The sequence below is a fragment of the Oryzias melastigma genome, linkage group LG1, assembly GCF_002922805.2.
Source record: "Oryzias melastigma strain HK-1 linkage group LG1, ASM292280v2, whole genome shotgun sequence".
Taxonomy (NCBI): Eukaryota; Metazoa; Chordata; class Actinopteri; order Beloniformes; family Adrianichthyidae; genus Oryzias; species Oryzias melastigma.
Genome location: NC_050512.1, coordinates 8200718 through 8220867, shown reverse-complemented (window position 1 = coordinate 8220867; position 20150 = coordinate 8200718). Strand labels below are relative to the sequence as shown.

The 20150-nt window shown below is 39.6% G+C and overlaps 2 protein-coding genes across 2 annotated transcripts in view; both read right to left on the bottom strand.

The window, feature by feature from the left end:
- The window catches only part of LOC112137455 (complement C3), a 132518-nt gene that overhangs the window by 501 nt on the left and 111867 nt on the right, over nucleotides 1-20150 (bottom strand). The window lies entirely within an intron of this gene.
- LOC112137454 (complement C3) overlaps nucleotides 1-20150 on the bottom strand; it is a gene marked incomplete in the record, with an annotated part of 60536 nt that overhangs the window by 523 nt on the left and 39863 nt on the right. The window contains 15 exon segments of the mRNA XM_024259792.2: nucleotides 3541-3624; nucleotides 3721-3813; nucleotides 4258-4347; nucleotides 4447-4549; nucleotides 7880-7969; nucleotides 8046-8136; nucleotides 8210-8258; nucleotides 8319-8400; nucleotides 9460-9522; nucleotides 9608-9763; nucleotides 9853-9930; nucleotides 12428-12513; nucleotides 12663-12813; nucleotides 16175-16270; nucleotides 16361-16520. Of these exon segments, the coding sequence (XP_024115560.1) occupies nucleotides 3541-3624; nucleotides 3721-3813; nucleotides 4258-4347; nucleotides 4447-4549; nucleotides 7880-7969; nucleotides 8046-8136; nucleotides 8210-8258; nucleotides 8319-8400; nucleotides 9460-9522; nucleotides 9608-9763; nucleotides 9853-9930; nucleotides 12428-12513; nucleotides 12663-12813; nucleotides 16175-16270; nucleotides 16361-16520 (1472 nt within the window).

The window sequence follows — 20150 nt, the reverse complement described above, 5'->3', positions numbered from 1 at the left end:
ATGCTTGATTTAAACTACAGACAAAAACCATGACAAATTTAGGTGTCAACTGTGGGGTTATAAGATCCAGCCCAAAGGTGTTTGACCTGGATACAGTCTATAACTGGGTCCTTAAGAAGGGTGGCTCTAGCAGTTTGTGATACAAGACCTGGTAAATACCAGAGACTGTTGTTTATGTAGCCAACAGAAACTCCAACTTGGATGTAGTGTGATACCACAAGACATACCCCTTGCTACTGATTCAAAGCCAAAGGAAGGACAGGTATGTTTTTCAGAACATAGAAATACCCTCTCTGCTTTGTGCTGATGTGCTCGGCATGGAGAAGCCAATGATAAAAATCAGCAACTCCAAGTTTGTAGCCATGGTTCCCAACCAGAACGAGATTGCCTTCCCTCTTCTGCTTAGAATGAATCACTCTAAAGGGGTCAAAGTTTGATTGCTTTAGCATTCTGTTTCCAAATGACAGGCACATTAAATATGAGATTAACTTATAAAATAGTGTTTGCAGTCATGAGTTTCATTCAGACATTAATAACGTTATGCCTACTTTCATCTGTGCAACATTAATCATCTCCGCCCTTCTCTCACTGTCAATGCAGCTTCTATCTTGGTTAACAGGTTGGTCACTTCTCTCCTTGACTGCTGTAATTCAGTCCTTTCCGATCTCCCAAACAAAACTCTCAACAAGCTAAAGCTGGTCCAGAATTTAGCTGCCCGTATTGTCTTTGAAACTCCAATATGTGATTTTATCCACCCTGTCTGCAGCAACTGCACTGACTCTCAATTAAATTCAGAATTCGGTTAATAGTACTTTGTCTGACATCTAATGACACCATGGGGAGCCGAGCCTTCATCTGGTTATTCCCCCCGACTCTCTTCTACCCGACCTTTGCAATGTCAACTCCTTACCCATGTTCAAATCCAGACTCAAAACTTGCTTGTTTATATCGGTTTTCTCACTTTGACTTTTTATCTATTCTTTAGTTGTCTTTCTTTTACTTTATTGTGCTCTTCTTCTTCTTTTCCTTTCGGCTTTTCCCTTCAGGGGTCGCCACAGCGAATCAGTTCCCTCCATCTAAGCCTGTCTTCAGCATCCTCCACTCTAACACCAGCCACCTTCATGTCTTCATTCACTGCATCCATAAACCTCCTCTTTGGTCTTCCTCTAGACCTCTTTCCTGGCAGCTCTAGACTCAGCATCCTTCTACCAATATATTCACTGTCTCTCCTCTGAACATGTCCAAACCATCTCAGTCTGGCCTCTCTGACTTTATCTCCAAAACCTCTAACATGTGCTGTCCCTCTGATGTATTCATTCCTGATCCTATCCATCCTGGTCACTCCCAAAGAGAACCTCAGCATCTTCATCTCTGCTACCTCCAGCTCTGCTTCCTGTCTTTTCTTCAGTCCCACTGTTTCTAGTCCAAACAACATGGCTGGTCTCACCACAGTCTTGTACACCTTTCCTTTCATTTGTGCTGAAACTCTTCTGTCACACATCACACCTGACACTTTTCTCCACCCATTCCAACCTGCTTGCACTCTCCTCTTCACTTCTTTTCCACACTCTCCATTACTCTGTACTGTTGACCCTAAATACTTAAACTCCTCCACCTTCTTTATCTCTTCTCCCTGTAACCTCACTCTTCCACTCTGGTTCCTCTCATTCACACACATGTACTCTGTCTTACTGCGGCTAACCTTCATTCCTCTCCTTTCCAGGGCAAAACTCCACCTCTCTAACTCCACCTCCACCTGTTCCCTGCTCTCACTACAAATCACAATATCATCAGGCAGTGCTCTTCTTATGTATAATTTCTCTGTTTATTTTGATATGCAATGCCCTTCAGTGACAAGAAAGGTGTTTAAAATAAAATGTTATTTTGTACGGTCTGAGTATGCAGGCGAGCGCCTGGCTTGAGGTAGTTGGGCTTGTCTCCATGCAAGGTTTGCGCTCTAAAACTCTATCTATTTAAAAAGGTCCTTCCATCTATCTACCACTTGACAAATGGCAGGCTGGTGAGTCCTTACTTAACACCTTCCAGCTTTGCCGTATGTGTTAAAGGCCTCGTGCAGTGGCTATAAAATGTTTTTAATTTAGAAAGTTAATGGAACTTGGAAAACGAATCCGATAAAAATATTACGGGATATATACGGAAGACCCAGGACACGCTGGAGAGACTATGTTTCTCGGCTGACCTGGGAACGCCTGGGGGTCCCCCCAGAGGAGCTGGAGGAAGTGGCCGGGGAGAGGGAAGTCTGGGCATCTTTGCTTGGACTGCTGCCCCCGCGACCCGGTCCCGGATGAGCAGAAGAAGATGGATGGATGGATGGATAAAAATATTCACTTAAAATGATCCAGCGCAATTTTATTGATCATTTTATGGTCGTGCACAGCTTCAAATTTGGGCGATAGGTGGTGACGGGAAGGGCTGCGCGTGACGTCACTTCAGGGATCCCAGACTGTAAACAACAATGGCGGACAGTTTGGGAAGCAACGTAGACCACGATTTAGCAGATATTTCTTTGGATGAAGGTGATGACCCTTCATCAAACACGGAAATTTTAACGACACAGGTTTCGGAGGGTGTACAGCCCTACCAGTTTGAACCGGAGGTTTCCTCAAACTTGACTATTTAGAGGAAGTAAAAGTGTAACAAGGTTTCCGTAGGTGAACCTGCGGAAGGATCATTACCAGAGAAGGAAAGGCGCCGCCACTGCCGCGGAGCGTCCTTTGTCGTCCTCCTCCAGGGCCGAGGCAGACGGCGAAAATCTGAGCGACCGCGCTATCTTTGAACGCTTGAAGAGAGTGCACGGGGCCGCGGGTGACAAAATAATTATACAGGGTTCATTTGTAACATAAATACTAATGTTTTATTGCAGTTTAAGAAAAATCACAATTTTGACCGCACAAGGCCTTTAAGAGTTCACCCTTATGAGCAAGAGGAGCACAACTCCTCTACAGAACTCTCATTGAGATTTTAGCTTATGGGCCAAAAAGCAATAGAGCATGTAGCCTTCTGGGTGCTCTGCCACCATCATTACAATTGATTTTTACACCTGGAGTGCTTGTTTTAAAGAACAGCACTTGGGACCTGAATCCAAGGGATGTTCTGTTATTGGATTTTTCTCTTGGCCAGTTTGTTCATAACAAACAATGTGTTTGAGCAGAGGGATGTTCATTAGTTTTATGATTTTCTAGAAAAAGTAAATGGTACATTCATTGATGGTAGTAGTCATGTCATCTGAACTTGAACAATCTGTTAAAAAGAGGGAAAAAAGAGCTGTAAACTTGTTATCACATGGTAGTGAGTTGAAGTAATTGGCTGAAAAGGAGTCAAATAAACTTATCAAAGAGACTTTTGAGTTTTGTTTTGTGATAAAGTGTTGTGAATGCCGGACCAAACCACCCTTTTGTTTAGGAGGATGGTATTATGGCCCAACCATAACCTATGTATAAGAGAACTTCAATCATTATAACTGCGCTGAAAGCTGCCTTGTTGATGTCAGAGAGGAAACAACTGCAGAAGAATACCAACCTTCTTTGATTGAATCCTGCACTCGCATGGTATAGGTGTCTATAGACTGTTTGTAGTCAACTTTTTTCACCAGAACTTTGTATGCTGTAAGGAGACAGAGGCAGCTGTCAATTTTAGATAGGGATAGGTGCATAGGGAAAATGTACACTCAAACATTTCTAAATGTTGTGCAGCTCTTACCGTACTCAATTTTACTGGTCTCTGTGCTCTCACAGATTTTAGTTGTTCGCTCATCATTGTTGATTTGACCCTTCCTCTGCATGCTGCAGTTCTCTAAAAACAAGTAAACCGCATGAACACACTGTGTGAAAAAGAAGCTAATGTCAATGTAAATTTTAATGCAACTAAAACAGTTGACTTGTCTAGATGAATGTCTTGTGCAACCACCTGGTGGTTTTGAAACTGTATTAGTTCTAAGTTTTGTTCATACAACTTTCTGACTCTTCTGGCTGATGGCGGCAACCTGTCAACTTCCAATGTCTCTTAATAAACCTGTCTGGTGGGTGCACTCCCTGGGTCCACCTGCTGAATCTATAACATGTCCCATTTTGTTTTGGGACTTTTTCTTGATGAGCAGATTATTATTTGTTCTATACATGTGTTTTCAGAGAAGAGCAGAATGCAGATGTATGCTTTTGTTTGATGCTAATTGGCTTGTTTCATTCTTCCCTCAGTCATCAGTGGAAGTCCTTTGGCATACAAATGTAACTTAGTTACCTTCTGCACATTTGCACACGTCACCTCTGCACAACTGCTTCAGCTGTCCTGCCTCCCTTTCTGGATGGTAAAACTTAACACAAGGTGTTTCTGGTAAAAGAAAAATTATATTCTTTGCATTGACTTTTATCTTCACTTTAAACTGTACTTATCTTTACCCTGATGAGTACAGATGCAGCTTGTACTTACGCTCATAATATTCATAGACAGACACTGCTGCTGGCTGAAGAACGCCCACCTCCATGGTCTCCTGGATCCTGAAACTGATCTCCTCTGGTCTGGTGTGAGAAACCTGCAGATGAAATTCAGTTATCAGTTATTTGCTGTAATTTGGGAATATTCTTATCAGCCAATCAGACTGTTAGCTGTGTGGTCATGTGTGCAGGCCTGTCTAATTGTGCAATATTATTATCATGTAGATAATAATAAGGTCATGTAGATTATCACATATTATTATTTACTGTAGATAGATGTGGTGGGAACAGATGAGAACAGAGCTGCAAGTGGGTCTTAGTTCTTTCTTATTGTTTTATATATTTCGATTGTTGAATACAAGTGATAGAGAGATGAAACTATGTGAAGCACTGAAGCCTTTGGTCCAGTTAGTTCATTCCAGTGTAAATATTCTTGAAACTTCATTTGCTCTCGTAGGATATCTATTGGATGCAAAAATATGATTTGGTATGAATTTGAATTGTGTGGTATTTTGCACACAATTTTGGTAAGTTCATATATAAAACTCTCAGCAGTATTTAGAAGTATACAAAACTAGTATAATTATACATTTTTTCAATAATTAATCATAACCTGTTATTAATTATCGCATATCTTCCAATAGTGGCTGGTCTCCAATAGACACCGATCTCCAATAAACACAAGGTCTAGCATGTGCTTGTTCTATTAGATGCTGGCCTCTAAAAGTAGGTCAAGTCCTTTAAGATCCGCCTATCTTCCAAGAGTCAGGGTGATGGGGTGTCTATGGTAATGGTTTATATTGTAAGCTAGTGTAGCAATGGCCAAGAAACGCTTGTTTGATTTAGCTTTTAAACTTTGTATGGTGGCATACGCTAATGACCATTCTGGAGAGAAATTTGCCCGATATTTTTGAGTGGATCCTAAACGCACCAGAGAATATCTCAAGCAGGCAGCTAGAGAAGGATCAACAGCTAGCAAACGATTGTCTATAGGAGGTACAAATAAAGGTTGTGAAAAATTAGAAGAAATTTTGTTAACATAGCTAATTGAGCAAAGATGGAAAGGTGTGCGAGTCTCCAGAAAATGTTAGACTGATAAATCAGTGAAAAGGTTCAGAAATAAACCATTTCTCTGTTACGTTACATGCTTTTTCATGCTGACTGTATTACCTAATCTACTAATTTCAGTAAATCCTTAAAGTAAAGTATTGCTTCGAGAAATATATGAAAATATCATAAAATTAAGGACACCCAAGCAGGCTCCCTCCCCATGCCACAGCAGCTCTGTCTTCCGACAGTCTGCCTTCCAGAAGCTGATGTAGTGAGCGTTATCACTCCAGTCCCATGAGCCTGAGAACAGGCTGTTGACCTGCCCCACCTTCACCCAACTTTGCGTCCCCAAAAGGGATACTGCAGTTGAAATAAATTGATGGAAATTCAGGATGTGAATGCTTGGATTGATCTGCCGTCTACTCCACCGCCTGATCAGATCTCATATTTTGTCACGTGCCCAAAACTGAGTCTCTGGTTGGTTGATGCGAGCAATGTTCAGATATTTGACCTTGCACTGCTCAAATCACCCTGCTACCAGACCAGAGTGCTGTGGCCGACGCTCAAACCACGCCGCAGGACCTCAGATTGCGTCTATAGCATTGACATATGAGTGAATGTGAATCGCATTAGATATCAACCAGGAGACAAAAAGAACGTAAAAAAATGGCTCCCATCATTTGAGAGTTGACTCTTTAGATTACCTAGCAGGCAGCAAATCTTAGAAAAGAAGCTTTCAAGCATCACTATACAGCACTAATATATAGACCTGTGTGTTTGGGTTGTCCCATTTACAACACTACAAAATTGCTTTGACATCTGCATGAAAAATCTAAATTGATCCATTTATAAAGTGCTCTGGGATATAAGGCAGATTGTCTTTTTTTTTTTTAGATAAATCCAAGAGCTTCTTACAAAGTTACTCTGCCCTTTCTCAACTAAATTACTGATAGCATATTTCCTTTCCACAGACAGCTGTGCTTTATGCCAGTGATTCTCAACCATGTGGCAGCGGCCCAATCTTGGTCCGCGAGCGCCTCCTAGTGGGCTGCGAAAAAAAAATCTGTTCTGAACCCGAGGGCCGCGAGTACCACGGGACCTGAATGCAGCCTACTACCACTTGGTGGGAGTTGTTTTTTATTCTATTTTATAAGGCCTTTTTAATCCCAGTTTGGCTGCTGTTATAAGTTGGATGTCTTAGTTTCAAACCGATCAAGCTGCTGTAGCGGGGGGAGGGGGACGGGTTTGGGACAACAGTGTTGGTGGGAGGTTGTGAGCACCATTAATTGCTGACAGACCACGTCTCGCGCTGCTGCAGTTTCCCGGGCAAACGCTAGGGGATCCTATTGATGGTAAGACGTACTAATGTTCTCTCTGTGAACCCTCTGGAACCGCCGGACACCCTCATGCATCTGTGAGATTAACCTGATAAAACTCTGTCTAAAATGAACTTTAGGTTTTTTATGCTCTGTCATTTATATTTTATTAAATTAAAGGGATAATATGCCCCATATTTGTAGTTTTTGGAAAAAATCAATCTTTTAATGTAATTTAAAAAGTGAACACGAAATTTGATCTGACGGCCGCAAGGCAGAGCAGAGCGCCCGTGGTGGAGGGGCATAGCGAATCGGAGCTGTGTGCTATCACAAATCCCAGATGGAGGAAACAGATTATTATTTTATTTTGGGATGGAGTCCGACACGATTTTACAACAACAACTACCGCCGTTGTCAAAAAAATCACGGAAACTTTGCGTTCCTCGTGTTGTCGGGTGGAGCTGTCCACTAATGGAAACCCCACAAGGATGAAACCAATCATTGTTTTATTTTGGTATGGGGTCCAAAATGAGTTTACTACAACAACTACCATTAACATAGAATCGCAGAAACACTGCATTTCTCCGCGAAAGTCCCGACTACCGCTGTTTTGAGAGGCGAGCAACAGAGGCGACAGACACCCCCCCATCTGTGTGCAGACCTGAAATCCAGCTGGATCAAACTTGTCATCAGGGGTGAAAGTAAGGCAGGAGAGATCAGCTGAGCAGCCGGTTTTTACCGTATCACACATGACAAAAGCTGCAGTCACTCTTATGGAAGAAAATACAAAAAAATGACAATTGACTCTCAAATTAAGAACAGGCAGTGCTTTAATTGGAGGTTTACAGTGTTTTAGTGGCGCATCAACCAGCTGTGTTGTTTAACCTGGTAAATAACTGCAATCAAAACTCAGTCACTGTCTCCTTGCTCCTTGAGTCAAACAAGCTTCTTATTGTTAGTCCACAATTGTGTAAACCAAGAATTAAGAACTCAAAAGCCTTACAAAATATCTGGAAGGTTCAGAACATGCAGACATTAATGAGAAGGAGCCTGGAGTCAAACCTTATCCAGGTAGATGATGAGGGAGCCTTTTTCTGAAAGAGCTGTATCCATTTCAAACTTGCTAATGATGCGGGCATGCCCTTTAGACAGCTGTAGACAAAAGTACAAGTCATCATTGGTTTAGAGCACTTGTTTAATCTCATCCTGAACTGATTTACACTCTTACAGCATTTAGGTCATCCAGGTTGGGAGTGAAGCCTGTCAGCAAACCGATGTCTAAGATGGACATGGTGGCATCACGTTCGCTGTCCTTGTATCTGTATATGAGAGCACTGTGAAGAAACTGAAGAGAATCAGAGCAGAGAAAAATAATGGGACTGGTATACTTACAAAACCTCCATATGAAGCTTGTAGACCTTTGTATCTCCAATATTCTTATCTGTAGGAAAAACGTCACATTATAAAAACTAAAACAGTAAAACTCTAGAAACAAAGTTACCTGGAAGCAGCTTCACTGATACGTTAAATTTCTGGCAGTCACTTTCCTTTTCTTGAGGAAGAGCATAGTACAAGGACACCATCTGTACAAGCAAGATAAATGAACATAGTAACCAAAGCAAGTAATATACATGTGTGAACTCTTTGTGCCTGGTAGGAGACAAAATGGAGAAGACCCCATTTTGAGTTCAGCACTGCGGTTTTAAAAAAGAAGCCCGATTAAAATAGATGTCATTCTTACCATCTCGAAATCCTGTGTTTCAAACAGATTGCAATACATGAGATCAACTTTTGAAGTTTATACTTTGGACAATAATGTCCTCCCCTTCTCTCCAAGCAAGTACACCTTCTTCATGATATTGTTTTCTGCTATTCTCTGAATGAAGCTAAACATGTAATTTCATAACATTCTTGAAATATATGTTGATACTAAAAACATGCTTTTATTTTTGTGCAAAGTTTGTTTTTCTCATTTGAAGTTGATGCTATTTATAATTATATTTTTCTTGTTTCGTTTTTGTAGTTTGTAATTCTCAAGGATAATGTTATAGGTTCAAGTTAAGGTGCAGTATAACAAAAAAATAGCAGTGTAGCATGTGTAGCAGAGAAATATTGTTACTTTATTATTGTTAGTTATTCTTGTTGATGGTTTTGCATTTACATTTTCCACTGTATTGCTGTGATTGAAGTTATTTTGTTTATTTAAACAAAATACAAATAATTAAAAGAAGTCGATATTTAAAACCTTTATGTTCAGTTTATGTGAAATTATTGTTTACCAATTTGCCTAAAATACTCAAAAAACTTGATCAATAAATACAGTTCCTAAAAGCACACGTTATGCGTAAAAAATATTACTCTGTTGTTGAAAGGACTTTAAAAGACTTCAAACATTTAACAGTTGAAGTCAGACTGGACTTGAGATATGTTGGTGTTCACTTGGCTCTCAACTTGTAACTTGACTGTTTTGACTTGGGAATTCAGCTCAAACTTGAGGACAAAAAATTGGTCCTGTCTTTGCAAGCCAGTCCTGTTTTTAGGATTACTGTTTGCACACCTCATTGTTATGTGGGTCTTCCAGGCCATATTTCACATTTAAATCACAAATCTGGAACTTTCTCAGAAACAGATTCAGTCCTTACTTTGACAACAGCTTCTCCTGATCCGGTGGCCTTCACTTTTACATCTTTGTTTATATCTTTGATCTGCAGACACAGTATCAGTCACAAACAAACAAAGAAAAAAATGAACAAATATTGGAATTTATTTGTATCAGCAGCAGGATCTCACTCTAGAGGTTCTTGTAGCGTAGCTGTTGTCACGGTTGAATTCATATTTATCAGGTTTTGATTTGCCTGGCAACAAGATATCCACTTTCAGATCATACTCTGGTTCTGGGGCGTTGGTCCAGTACTCTGCTATAGCCTGGTATACAATTATTGTAGCCTTAAAGAAAAAGATTAAAACAGATTTAGAGGTCCACAAGGGTTTTTAATGTTTGTGACAAAAAGTACAATGAACCAAACTATTATTACCTGGGTGGATCCAAAGCCCCCACCAACAGTCTGCTGCTGGTTGAACCATCTCACAACAGGTCTGGCATCTTCAAAAGACTTGAAGGCAAAAGAGAGGACACAAGCAATTGTTGACACACACTGGGTAATATTTAAAGTCTTGTTCTATTTTAGCAGTCATTCAATCTGTGATCATTCTCAGCTGATTCATCTCAAAACTTAATCTCTCCCGTTATTTAGTTGTGTCCTAAAGCTCTATTCCAGGGCCCCTCCATCATTTGGTGACATCTTCCAAAGAATGATCATACATTTTCACTGACAATGAGCTCTATCTTTTCTGTAAACCACCCAAGCACCTTTTATTTATTCAAGAATGTGTTATTAATTCTCTTTCGTTTTCTCAACATATTATTGCTCTTTTTTTTTTTTTTTTTTTAGATGTGCGGATCAGAACTCGCTAAAAGTATGAGAACATTCTTTTGAGGGAGGATTTTATTCTGTACAAATTCAATGTATTAGGTAATTCTTTTTTTCAGTGTTCTGTCCCTGCTTAGTGACTGCCCTGCCTTCATTATAATCATATATATATATATATATATATATATATATATATATACACCTGTTCAACTTCTTTTTTGCCCCATCTCACCAAAACTTCTCTGCCACGAAGTTGTAAGCCTCTTGGCAGCTCTCTAGACTATTTACCCTCTGAAGGACTTTGACTCATTTCCTTTCTATGAATGCCCTGCAGAAAAGTGAGTATCTAAGCCATATCATTCTTTTGTTCACTTTGCTCCTCCTAACTCCACTCTCCCTCTCAAAGATCCAATCAGTTATTTCCCTTTAGTGTGGAGATTTCTCACCTGCTTTTTCCTGTTCTAGTATCACTACTTTCTAAGTAAACCTGGTCTATTTTATTTGAAAATAAAGTTCAGGCTTAAATAAAAAAAAGGTTAATACAAATATAAACCCCATGTGTATAAAGCTACATAACCCTCTATTGCAGGGGTCTCAAACTCAATTTAACCGGGGGCCACTGGAGGCAGTCTGGGTGAGGCTGGGCCGCATCAGAATATCTTCATTTTTAACACAAAATATATAATTTAATTAATTAATTTAAAAAAATTTATTTAAAAAATCAATTATAAAAGAATAAATAAAATATTAATGATGACCATACAGCAGATACAGACGACTGACGAAACCACATATTGACTGATTGACTGACTAGAGCAGTGTTTCTCAAATGGTGGGGCGCACCCCCCTGGGGGGAATGTGAATAAAAACGTGTTTACATTAGTTACGGATTTTGGGCATAATTCTATATAGTAGTTGATAATAAATTAAATATGGCAAAAACAACCTAAAAATCCATTTGGTAGCAGAAAGAGTCTGCTCTCTTTGGTTCACTGTTTACAGAACTGAATCTCTGAGAAAAGACAGAATTCATCACTACTGTGGAGGAAAACAAGGAAAGACTTCTTTTAACTTTGTCTGAAAGTTTTGGAAGTATTCCAAAAAATTAAAAAGAAAATAACATTATTTAAACCAATTATTTAGAAGTTGTTTTAAATTAGTCTTTAATGATAATATAAGTACAATATTTTGAGTAGGTATATGTTTAACTTTAGCAAATTAACTTATGACACTGATTATATTTGCAGCAGAAAGTTGTATGGGGGGGCGTGAAAGAATAAGTTCTTCATGGGGGGTGTAAGAAAAAATACCTGAAAACCACTGGAGTAGAGAAAACTATTTTTATTCAGTTTCAAATGTCTGTATTAACAGCGCCTCCTCCATTTCTGAGCTGAGAGCAGCGCGCTCACTGAGATTCTGCTCGTGCACATGCATCACCCACTCAGGGGGAAGTAGTCAGTCTCCTACGCGAGGAAAAGCGCTGGCAGGGGTCTGATTTGTCCGTGCAGAATGTTTAATGCGTGCATGGAGAAGTCTTATTTCTGCGTGCAGTTTTTACATATATAAAATGCCATACGTGTCTCCCATTCATTCTAAGAGAGACATCCACAGATGGAGCTGCTAGCTCCTCCCCACGCATCAGAAACACGCTTTTTGACAAGCAGCAGAGGTATGCGAATCACATTCAGTGTTTAAGCACTTCCAGCGCCTTCATGGCTCCTCCTCCACCCAGCTGACTGAAGGAATGAATGAATGAGTGAGAGAGGCACTGGACAGCCCGCTGATATCCCGCCCTCCAGAGCCATATACCTCACTGTGATTGGTTCGTTCAGCTCTGCACACAACATTCATATCAATCTTGCGGGCCTCACTAACAGTAATCTTTCATATGAAGACGGGGGCCGCAAATTATCATCCCGCAGGCCGCAGATGGTCCACGGGCTGCAAGTTTAAGATCCCTGCTCTAGTGTAACTGTAAAATCTGTCAAACACAAGAGGCCATTAGCTCTTTTTTTTTCTTGGCTGTTGAACACTTCAAGTTAAAAAATAAAAAAAAAAGTTCCTCTTCATAATTACTTCTTGATTCAAAGCTTTGTTAAAAATGCAGCATGTCTTGTTTTGACTAAAAATGTGAACCAGCACAAACAAGATTCTTATTCTGGATGAAGGATGAGCTCACCTTGGTCTTGACCAAAGCCAGTAGAGCATAAGCTGTGGCTTCAAGGGTTAAGATGGGACTTCCAGGAACAGGCCAGTGGGACAACTCTGGTAGATGAGAGCAAAACCATCATCATGACACATCTCAAACAGAAAGCAAATATCTAACTGGAAAAAAAAGAAAACTTGACCAAAGTTACAAATCCTAGAATCAACAGCATGGAGTGATGTTTGTTGGGTGATGTTTGTGTCAACACCTGAAGAAGCAAACTTGTAGAGAATCTCGCGGTTTAGTTTTCCCTCATTAGCCAGAGCATATGATGCCATGGCAACAGCGTAAGGATTTGTAAGGCTGGGGAGTCGTTGCTCCAGGTAAGCAACTGCATTGTTAATGCTGCCTGGTAGACTCTACACAAGAGGGGGAGAAACAAATGATCAAAAAGAGTAAAGCCCCAATGATTAAAAGCTGACGTTCAATAGAGTGTTGGGAAGATTTGGGAGGATTGCTATTTTAGAATATCGTTTTATTATTATTGAAGGAGTTCTAGCAATGTACGTGTATTATCTGCAGACATACCTGAGAGTTTCACACAAATCCTTCAGGACATACTATGAAAAATGTCGATCGAGAATGACACGTGGATAGATTAGACTTTTTTAATCGCCTAATATTGAAATTTGTTTTAGTTCAACTTAAAAAAGATCAGACAACAGAAATGCACATGAAGAGCTCAAGGTTGACTTTAGGATCAGACCCTAGTGCCTCATTTCCCCTGAGTGGTCCAGACTGGACTTTTGAGCCATGGACCATGGTCGGGCTGAAAGCTGCTCTTCCTCCGGGGTTCTCCTCCCTGTTCGGACCTTCAAAGCCTCCAAAGAATCAGTCTCAGTTCTTAGAGGAACTTTTTGTCTTATTACTTTTCCTTCCACTGCCAATTGGCAACAGCCATTGGCATGCTAATGCGCTTCCTTATTTTCTTTCTCTGCTGCTTCCCTAATGCACTCTTTCCCCCGCCCTCTCCTGCACCATGTCGAGCAAAGACACACAGCTTGCAATCTTCTTCCAAAGAATAATAAATTCTTTACACACAGTATTCTCCCTCCTTTGCAGGGGTTGGGGACTGGAGACACACTGAATTCACAAATACAGAGACACACACACACACACACACCAGTTTCCGTTTGTGTATCACCCGGCCTCCGCAGCCAAAGAATGTCCGTTACTGATCCATACTCAGCAAAAAAAAAAATTATGATCATGCTTTGTAAAACAATTATTAGAGAACATTGGGTAACGTTTTATAATAAGATTCCTTAACAAGCTTTCTTAACACGTTAATAAGCATTATTAATGTTCTTTATTACCATTGTATACGTGGAACAAATTGTTAGTAAGTGTTAACAAGCTTAATAAGAATCATTAACAAAATTTGTTAACAGATTAGTAAGGCTTATTAATGTGTACGGTTCTTGTAAGATCATTATAGATGTCTCACACCAACTCTTGTGTTAATAAGCTTGGTAAGAACCCTTAATAAACTTTGTTAACAGATTAGCAAGAATTAATAATGTGTTAAATGCTAGTAAAATATTTATTAGCATTATATGTGTCTTGCAAATACCTGTGTTAATGAGAATATTGACTACTCAGTCAGACCATTGTCTACAAAGACCATAATAGTAAACTGGTAGTATAAGCTTAATAAATGTGTTAATAAACTTTGTTAACCATTTATTGAATGTTTTGCAGCACCTTATCTAAAGTGTGATCAAAAACTATATTAGTAAACTGGCAGTAAGCTTAATAATGTATTAATAAACTTTGTTAACTTTAAGCTTGTTAACACTTATTAACAATTTGTTCCACGTATACAATGGTAATAAATGTAACAATACGCATCATATTAACACATTATTAATGCTTGTAAATGTGTTAACTTAGGAATTTAACAAGCCTTATTCGGCTTATTACACCAATAAATGTCTTACTAACACCTTCTAAGAACATTAATAACGCTTGTTAATGTGTTAAGAAAGCTTGTTATGGAATCTTATTATAAAGTGTTACCGAACATTGGAATATTGATCAACATAAAGAGTTTTTTTTTCTTTTTTAATCCAGAACAATAGACTGTTCTGCAGTGATGTAGCGTCTTTTTCGCTGTAGTCTCACTGTTCTGACTCACAGATGAGTCATAGGTCTACACCCTGCATGCGCTTTGAGGGTCCAGCCCTCAATGGAAACGCTCACTTGAAATGGTGGGACCATTCTAAACTGGCCAAGAGTTGACTGGTCTAGAGCCAGTCGTAACAGTGTAGAGTATAAAAAAACAGTTTTTATCTCAGTATGCCATTTGATTTGAAATGGGTTATTTGTTGAATTGCAAAAATCTCTTGAGTTTCCCAGAAACATTACTGAAGTATGGAATACTTCAACAGTATTTTTGTTTTTCTTCTAAGAGCCTTCCTCTGCATTCTTGCTGGTGTGAGATGTTGTCTCGTTGAAAGCCCATTTAGGATATCCAACTTGAGATGGTACTTTCCTTTTTTCTTAGCTTCTGTAGTGGTGGGGTTTGTTTTGTTGGTTGAAATTTTCATTACAGTTTGTGTTGGAGTATGTGGTGGGAATCAAACAAAAGGTATTTATCTGCATGTGTGGGCTTCCTGTAGATTCCTATTTCCAGGTTGCCTTCTTTGCCTCTGATGTCTGTATTGTCCAGCTGGTTGTTGTTGGTTTGCTCTAGTAAATTTAGTGTTGAATTTAAGTGTTTTGCTGAAGCTTAGTTTTAACCTTCACCCAGGTGTCATCCATATTATGATGGCTCTGAAAACCTGCAGGTATCCCAAATGGGCTTTCAACAAGCCAACATCTCATACCAGGATGAATGCAGAGGAAGCCTCTCAGGACAAAATCAAAAACATTCTCATTTCATGCTTCACCGATGTCTCAGAGAAAATCAAGACAATTTTTGCTAAACACCAAATACAAACTCCTTTCAAACCAAACAAGACACAGACGAAAAATGGTTCTTTGTGGTTCCAAAGACCCTACACCAAAAAGAAAAAAGAAAAACATTGTTGTTGCAGTGCAGTGAAGAAGAGGTGTAGATTGGAGAAACATACAGTCTATATACAAGAAGATGTACGAGCACTTAATTAGCAACACTTCTCGACCAGTTCCTGCTGGATAGTCATTCAAAAACCAAGTTGTTCAGATTCTTTACAGAGAAGATACATGGTTTGAAAGATGGCCAAGAGAAGCAATGCCAATGACATGTCAACAACCCCTCCATCAACAGAAACAAATGCTTCAAACACCACTACTATTATATCCTGCCCTTTCACTAGTTCCAAAGAAGACCTTAAATCCAGCACAACCACATCCAATGACCATGTGATGGGTAGGGGATTACAAGAGGAGAGATAAATACTCTGGTTTCTCATCTTTGATTCCTTTTGATGGGTCATTTAAATGCAAAGATATGGGTGTCCCACCTGAAGGAAACATGTATGAACTGAATCCTGCATCACTCTGACTGATAAAGTCACTTGGATGAGCAGCAAAATGTTTCAAAGGAAAAAATTGTTTAGACTAATTTCTATAACTCGACCTTAAGGCTTCACCACCTGGATAAATGAGAACCTTCACCGACAGCCTAACTGTACTTGATCCGGGTAGATGATGCAATATTGTTATCATGCAAACACTTTTGGGGAAAAAATGCTAAGAAAGAATGCAAAAAAAGTAGATTTAAGATGAGAAACTCACGTTAACGGCTGTTGAGCAGAGTGTGCGTGACTCCTGCATGGCAATGAGGCAGAACGCTGTCATGGAGGCATCAGAGTTGGAGCCAAAAACATCACCCTTGAGTGCACACAAATATACGCAGTGGTTTAACTTTGTCTAAGTAGGAAACTTGGTCATGAACAATTGAAGATCAGCGGTTTCACTTACAGTCATCGATACCGCATAGACCTCTCCAACTTCTGTGAACAAGCCATCGGGCTGCTGAGCTTTGAGGATCAGGAACTTCACAGCATCACAAATATGCTCCTTTTTGATGGCTACCAGGTTGTTGGCCATGGAAAACACTTTGACAACATAAGCTGTTAACCTTGTGGAACAAAGACAATGCTGTGGTTCAGTTTCACAGATTACATACATCGTGTCAAACACAAACTCTCTACCTTATTCCAAAAAATGAATTTCAAAAGCCTCGAGGCTTTAGGCTTGCTAATGAACAATCAACAAAGTGAACTTTGTAGTAGATTCAGATAAAGAAATAGTCTCAAAGGGTGACTGTGATGCAGAGTAAGAGCAGGCAACCTCTGACTGGAGGAATCGCAGGGTCTCCTCCAGCCTTGTCCATCCATGTGTCAAAGTATCCTTGTGCAAGATACTTAACGCTAATTTGCTCCAGCTTGATGTAGGCACTAATGTGAAGCTATGCTCACACTGCCCTCAGCAACGTGCATTCAATCAGTTTAATGTAATTTCTATAGCCCATATTTTAGCCCATCCAAGCGGCCAGTTTCAACAAAAAGTCGATGTAAACACGCATAGGTGTGCGTTTCAGGCTTTTCCATTAAAAACTCTCACATTCATGCATAGCTACAAACATCTGCCATTGAAAGGTTGTTGAACAGTAAAAGCAGGTTGAACTTTGACCAATCAGGGACTCTGGTTTGGTAGTTATGTATGGATAGTGTTCCTTCTAATTTTTTTATTTATAATGCATTTATTTATAACTAACATTGGTTTCAACTGTTTGGACTTCCAGGCCTCATTTATTCTGATCAGGGGGGGAATTTTGAAAGCAATTTGGTTCACCAGCTTTCCAAACTGTACAAGATTGACAAAAGTCGCACAACCTCTTATCATCCACAAGCCAATGGCCAATGTCAGAGTTTCAACTGTACACTACATGACCTTATGCTAACATTGCCACCTGAGTAGAACGCAGATGGACTCACGCCACCTTTCCCAAGTTACAATAGCCTACAATACAACTGTCCATCAATCAACTGGTATGACTGCATATTTTCCGATGCTTAGCAGGGAACCAAGGTTACGAGTAGACTTTTTGTTGGAACGAGAAACAGAGTGTGATCCACCTCTAGATGAGTGACCTGAAGAACACCAAATCCCTTTCGCAAAGCGGGGTAAGCTGAACTCAGATGTGGCAACTGACTGTGAACCTAACAGAGTCAGGAGCAGGTTTCCTTCAGGAAACTTAGAGTTCCCTTTGGTCTCTGCCCCTTCTTAAAGTGAAGGGTGTTAAAATAGGACTTCCTCATTTACATTTTGAGAACACATTAGCAACTGCACATTTCCACCACGCTAAAACCAAAATAGAATGTCCATTCATAGAGGATCCTGTAGATGATGAGGCTAGATTAATCTAGAGGGAATGTTATTTATGTCCGGAGAAGAGTTTGAGGACATGAGTTGATTGTCTGCCGTTTCCCAATTCGTTTTTATTTGAGCAACACTCGATATTATTAACAGAGTTTTTTTTTCCTCTTTATAAACCCTTAACAATGGGACTCTTTAAACCTTAAACACCGGTGACACTTTTCAAAACATCTACCTTTTCAAACATCAAAACGCTTCCTTAAGTAACAAGTGACAAAATGACATTTCTGACATTATTTAGTACTTATCCTTAATTGAAATGATTCAAAGGTAGATGCATGCATTAATTCTGGTAGCTCTTTTCTCCCACGCCAACTCTCTCTGTTTTACAGCTGCAGCTGTGTTGCTTTATTTGCGAAAAATGTGCTTGTAGTTGGCATATGCTTTTAGGAGCACATCACTTCTGTCGCAGGAAGTATGAAGTCCTAATAGTGTTTGTTCCCGTTGCCATGGTGAATCATAATGTCTTTGCTCCATTGATCAGGGTTGTTTATGGTTGTGACGCTCACACCTAATTCTAAGTCAAACAACTCAGAGTTGATCGAATTCATTCTTTTCAGCTGTTCTGAAACAGTTAACTCTGAGTTTGTGAACTCTGTTAGTCAACTCTGAGAGCAGGTTTGTACTCTGAATTTGTTAAACCGTCTTCTTGAAACTGGCTCCTGCTGTACTGTCTGGAATCATCTTATTATCTTGGCGCAACATTTGTATGTATGTTTACCGAATTAGACTTGTTCATTTTCTTTTAACGTACTAAAATTGGTTTTGGATGGTCTTAAAAGAGGTCCTAAAAAGTCTCAAATTTAGCTTGTATTTATCTTTAGACACACCCTGCCTAAGTATCAAGGGGATCTCTTAAGTTTATAGACGGACTTGCTTATTTAAGTAACAGTACTAAGAAAGATTAAAACACTGAGTAAAGCAATTGAGAAGGTTGCTAAAGAAAAGAGCTCACAGAGCAGAATGTAGAGGACGCAAAAAGTTCAACACAGACTAGCAACATGGCTAACAGCTTAGTGGGGCTCCAAACAACACTGTTGGTATTTGATGGTTCAGAAGAAAAATATGGACAATGTTGAACGTGTGTCCTTATTTACACAGTCTGAAGCTTAAAGAGACAATTTTTTTATGAACCTGTTACAAAAGAGCAGATAGCTGTTGACCAAAGACAGAATGCCTACTGCTATGCAGAGCTAATAAGGCTAGTAGATGACAAAAGTCTATCACTTATAGGAGCTCAGCCACTATTAGAGAGCGACGTCTAAAGCAACAAGCACCTGTTAGACCTAGCATTAATTCGAGACCAGCCACTATTGGAAGATATACATTAACTCAGAATGAAGATAAATTCAATTCTGTACACTTCAAGAGGAAATTGAGCAGACAAAAATGAGCAAAACAGATTCCACAATGTGAGGAAATCCAACAGAAAAAATAAAAAAATAAAACACAGATCTGTCAGTGGTCAACCAGCCTGTCCCACCTCTGACCACCAAAGGGAGCTCTCACCAGAGTATTGACTGTTACTGCTGCCTTCCTCCCTACATGTCCCATCATGTAGCGCCCTCTGGTGCAGGTCCTCACCAGCTGTCTCTCATCAACTTCATCAACACATCCAATATTTTTTCTTTCTTCGACTTCTGTACTTTGTAAAGCCTTGATTTTGCATTTTAAACAGTTTAAACTCTGTGTCTAATTCGCAGTGTCCCGACCACTGCTTGTTTTTCGCCTGTCTGGCTCACTCCATATACATGATCCTTGCCTGGTTTGATGTCATCGCTTTGCCTTTTCTCTGTCCGTTTATCTCGCCATTGAAACACATTTGCACATGGATCCAAACTCCCCAGCCTCTTCCTCACAACATCCACCACAGAAAAGAAGAGGCTGAAGTAATATGCTACAAATTTGGAAAGAGAGGACACATAATGACAAGATGCCAGAAAAAAGTGTGGTGCAACTTTTGCAAAAGTAACACATAAAGAGACCGTATAGAAAAACAGAGACAAGATAATGTTTGGAAGGTAATGGAGGATGATATGAGTGGAGCACACTACTGAAGAAGACAATGGCACATAAAGCTGTTCATGATATTCAAAGTTTGCATGAAGTTATAGAGTTGCAAAGTGTGTTAAAAGGAATGGAAGTAGGAGGGGATGTGCATGAACCAGTGAACCTAAATAAAGTGTGTACAGAAAGTAAATCACTCAGACTTGAAATAGGGAATCCGATAAAAAGGCTGAAGAATCACTTCATACAGAACTAACTGGTCCAATTAGGGCTGGGCGATATGGCAAAAAAATAAAATCACGATTTTTTAAATTTTATTTCA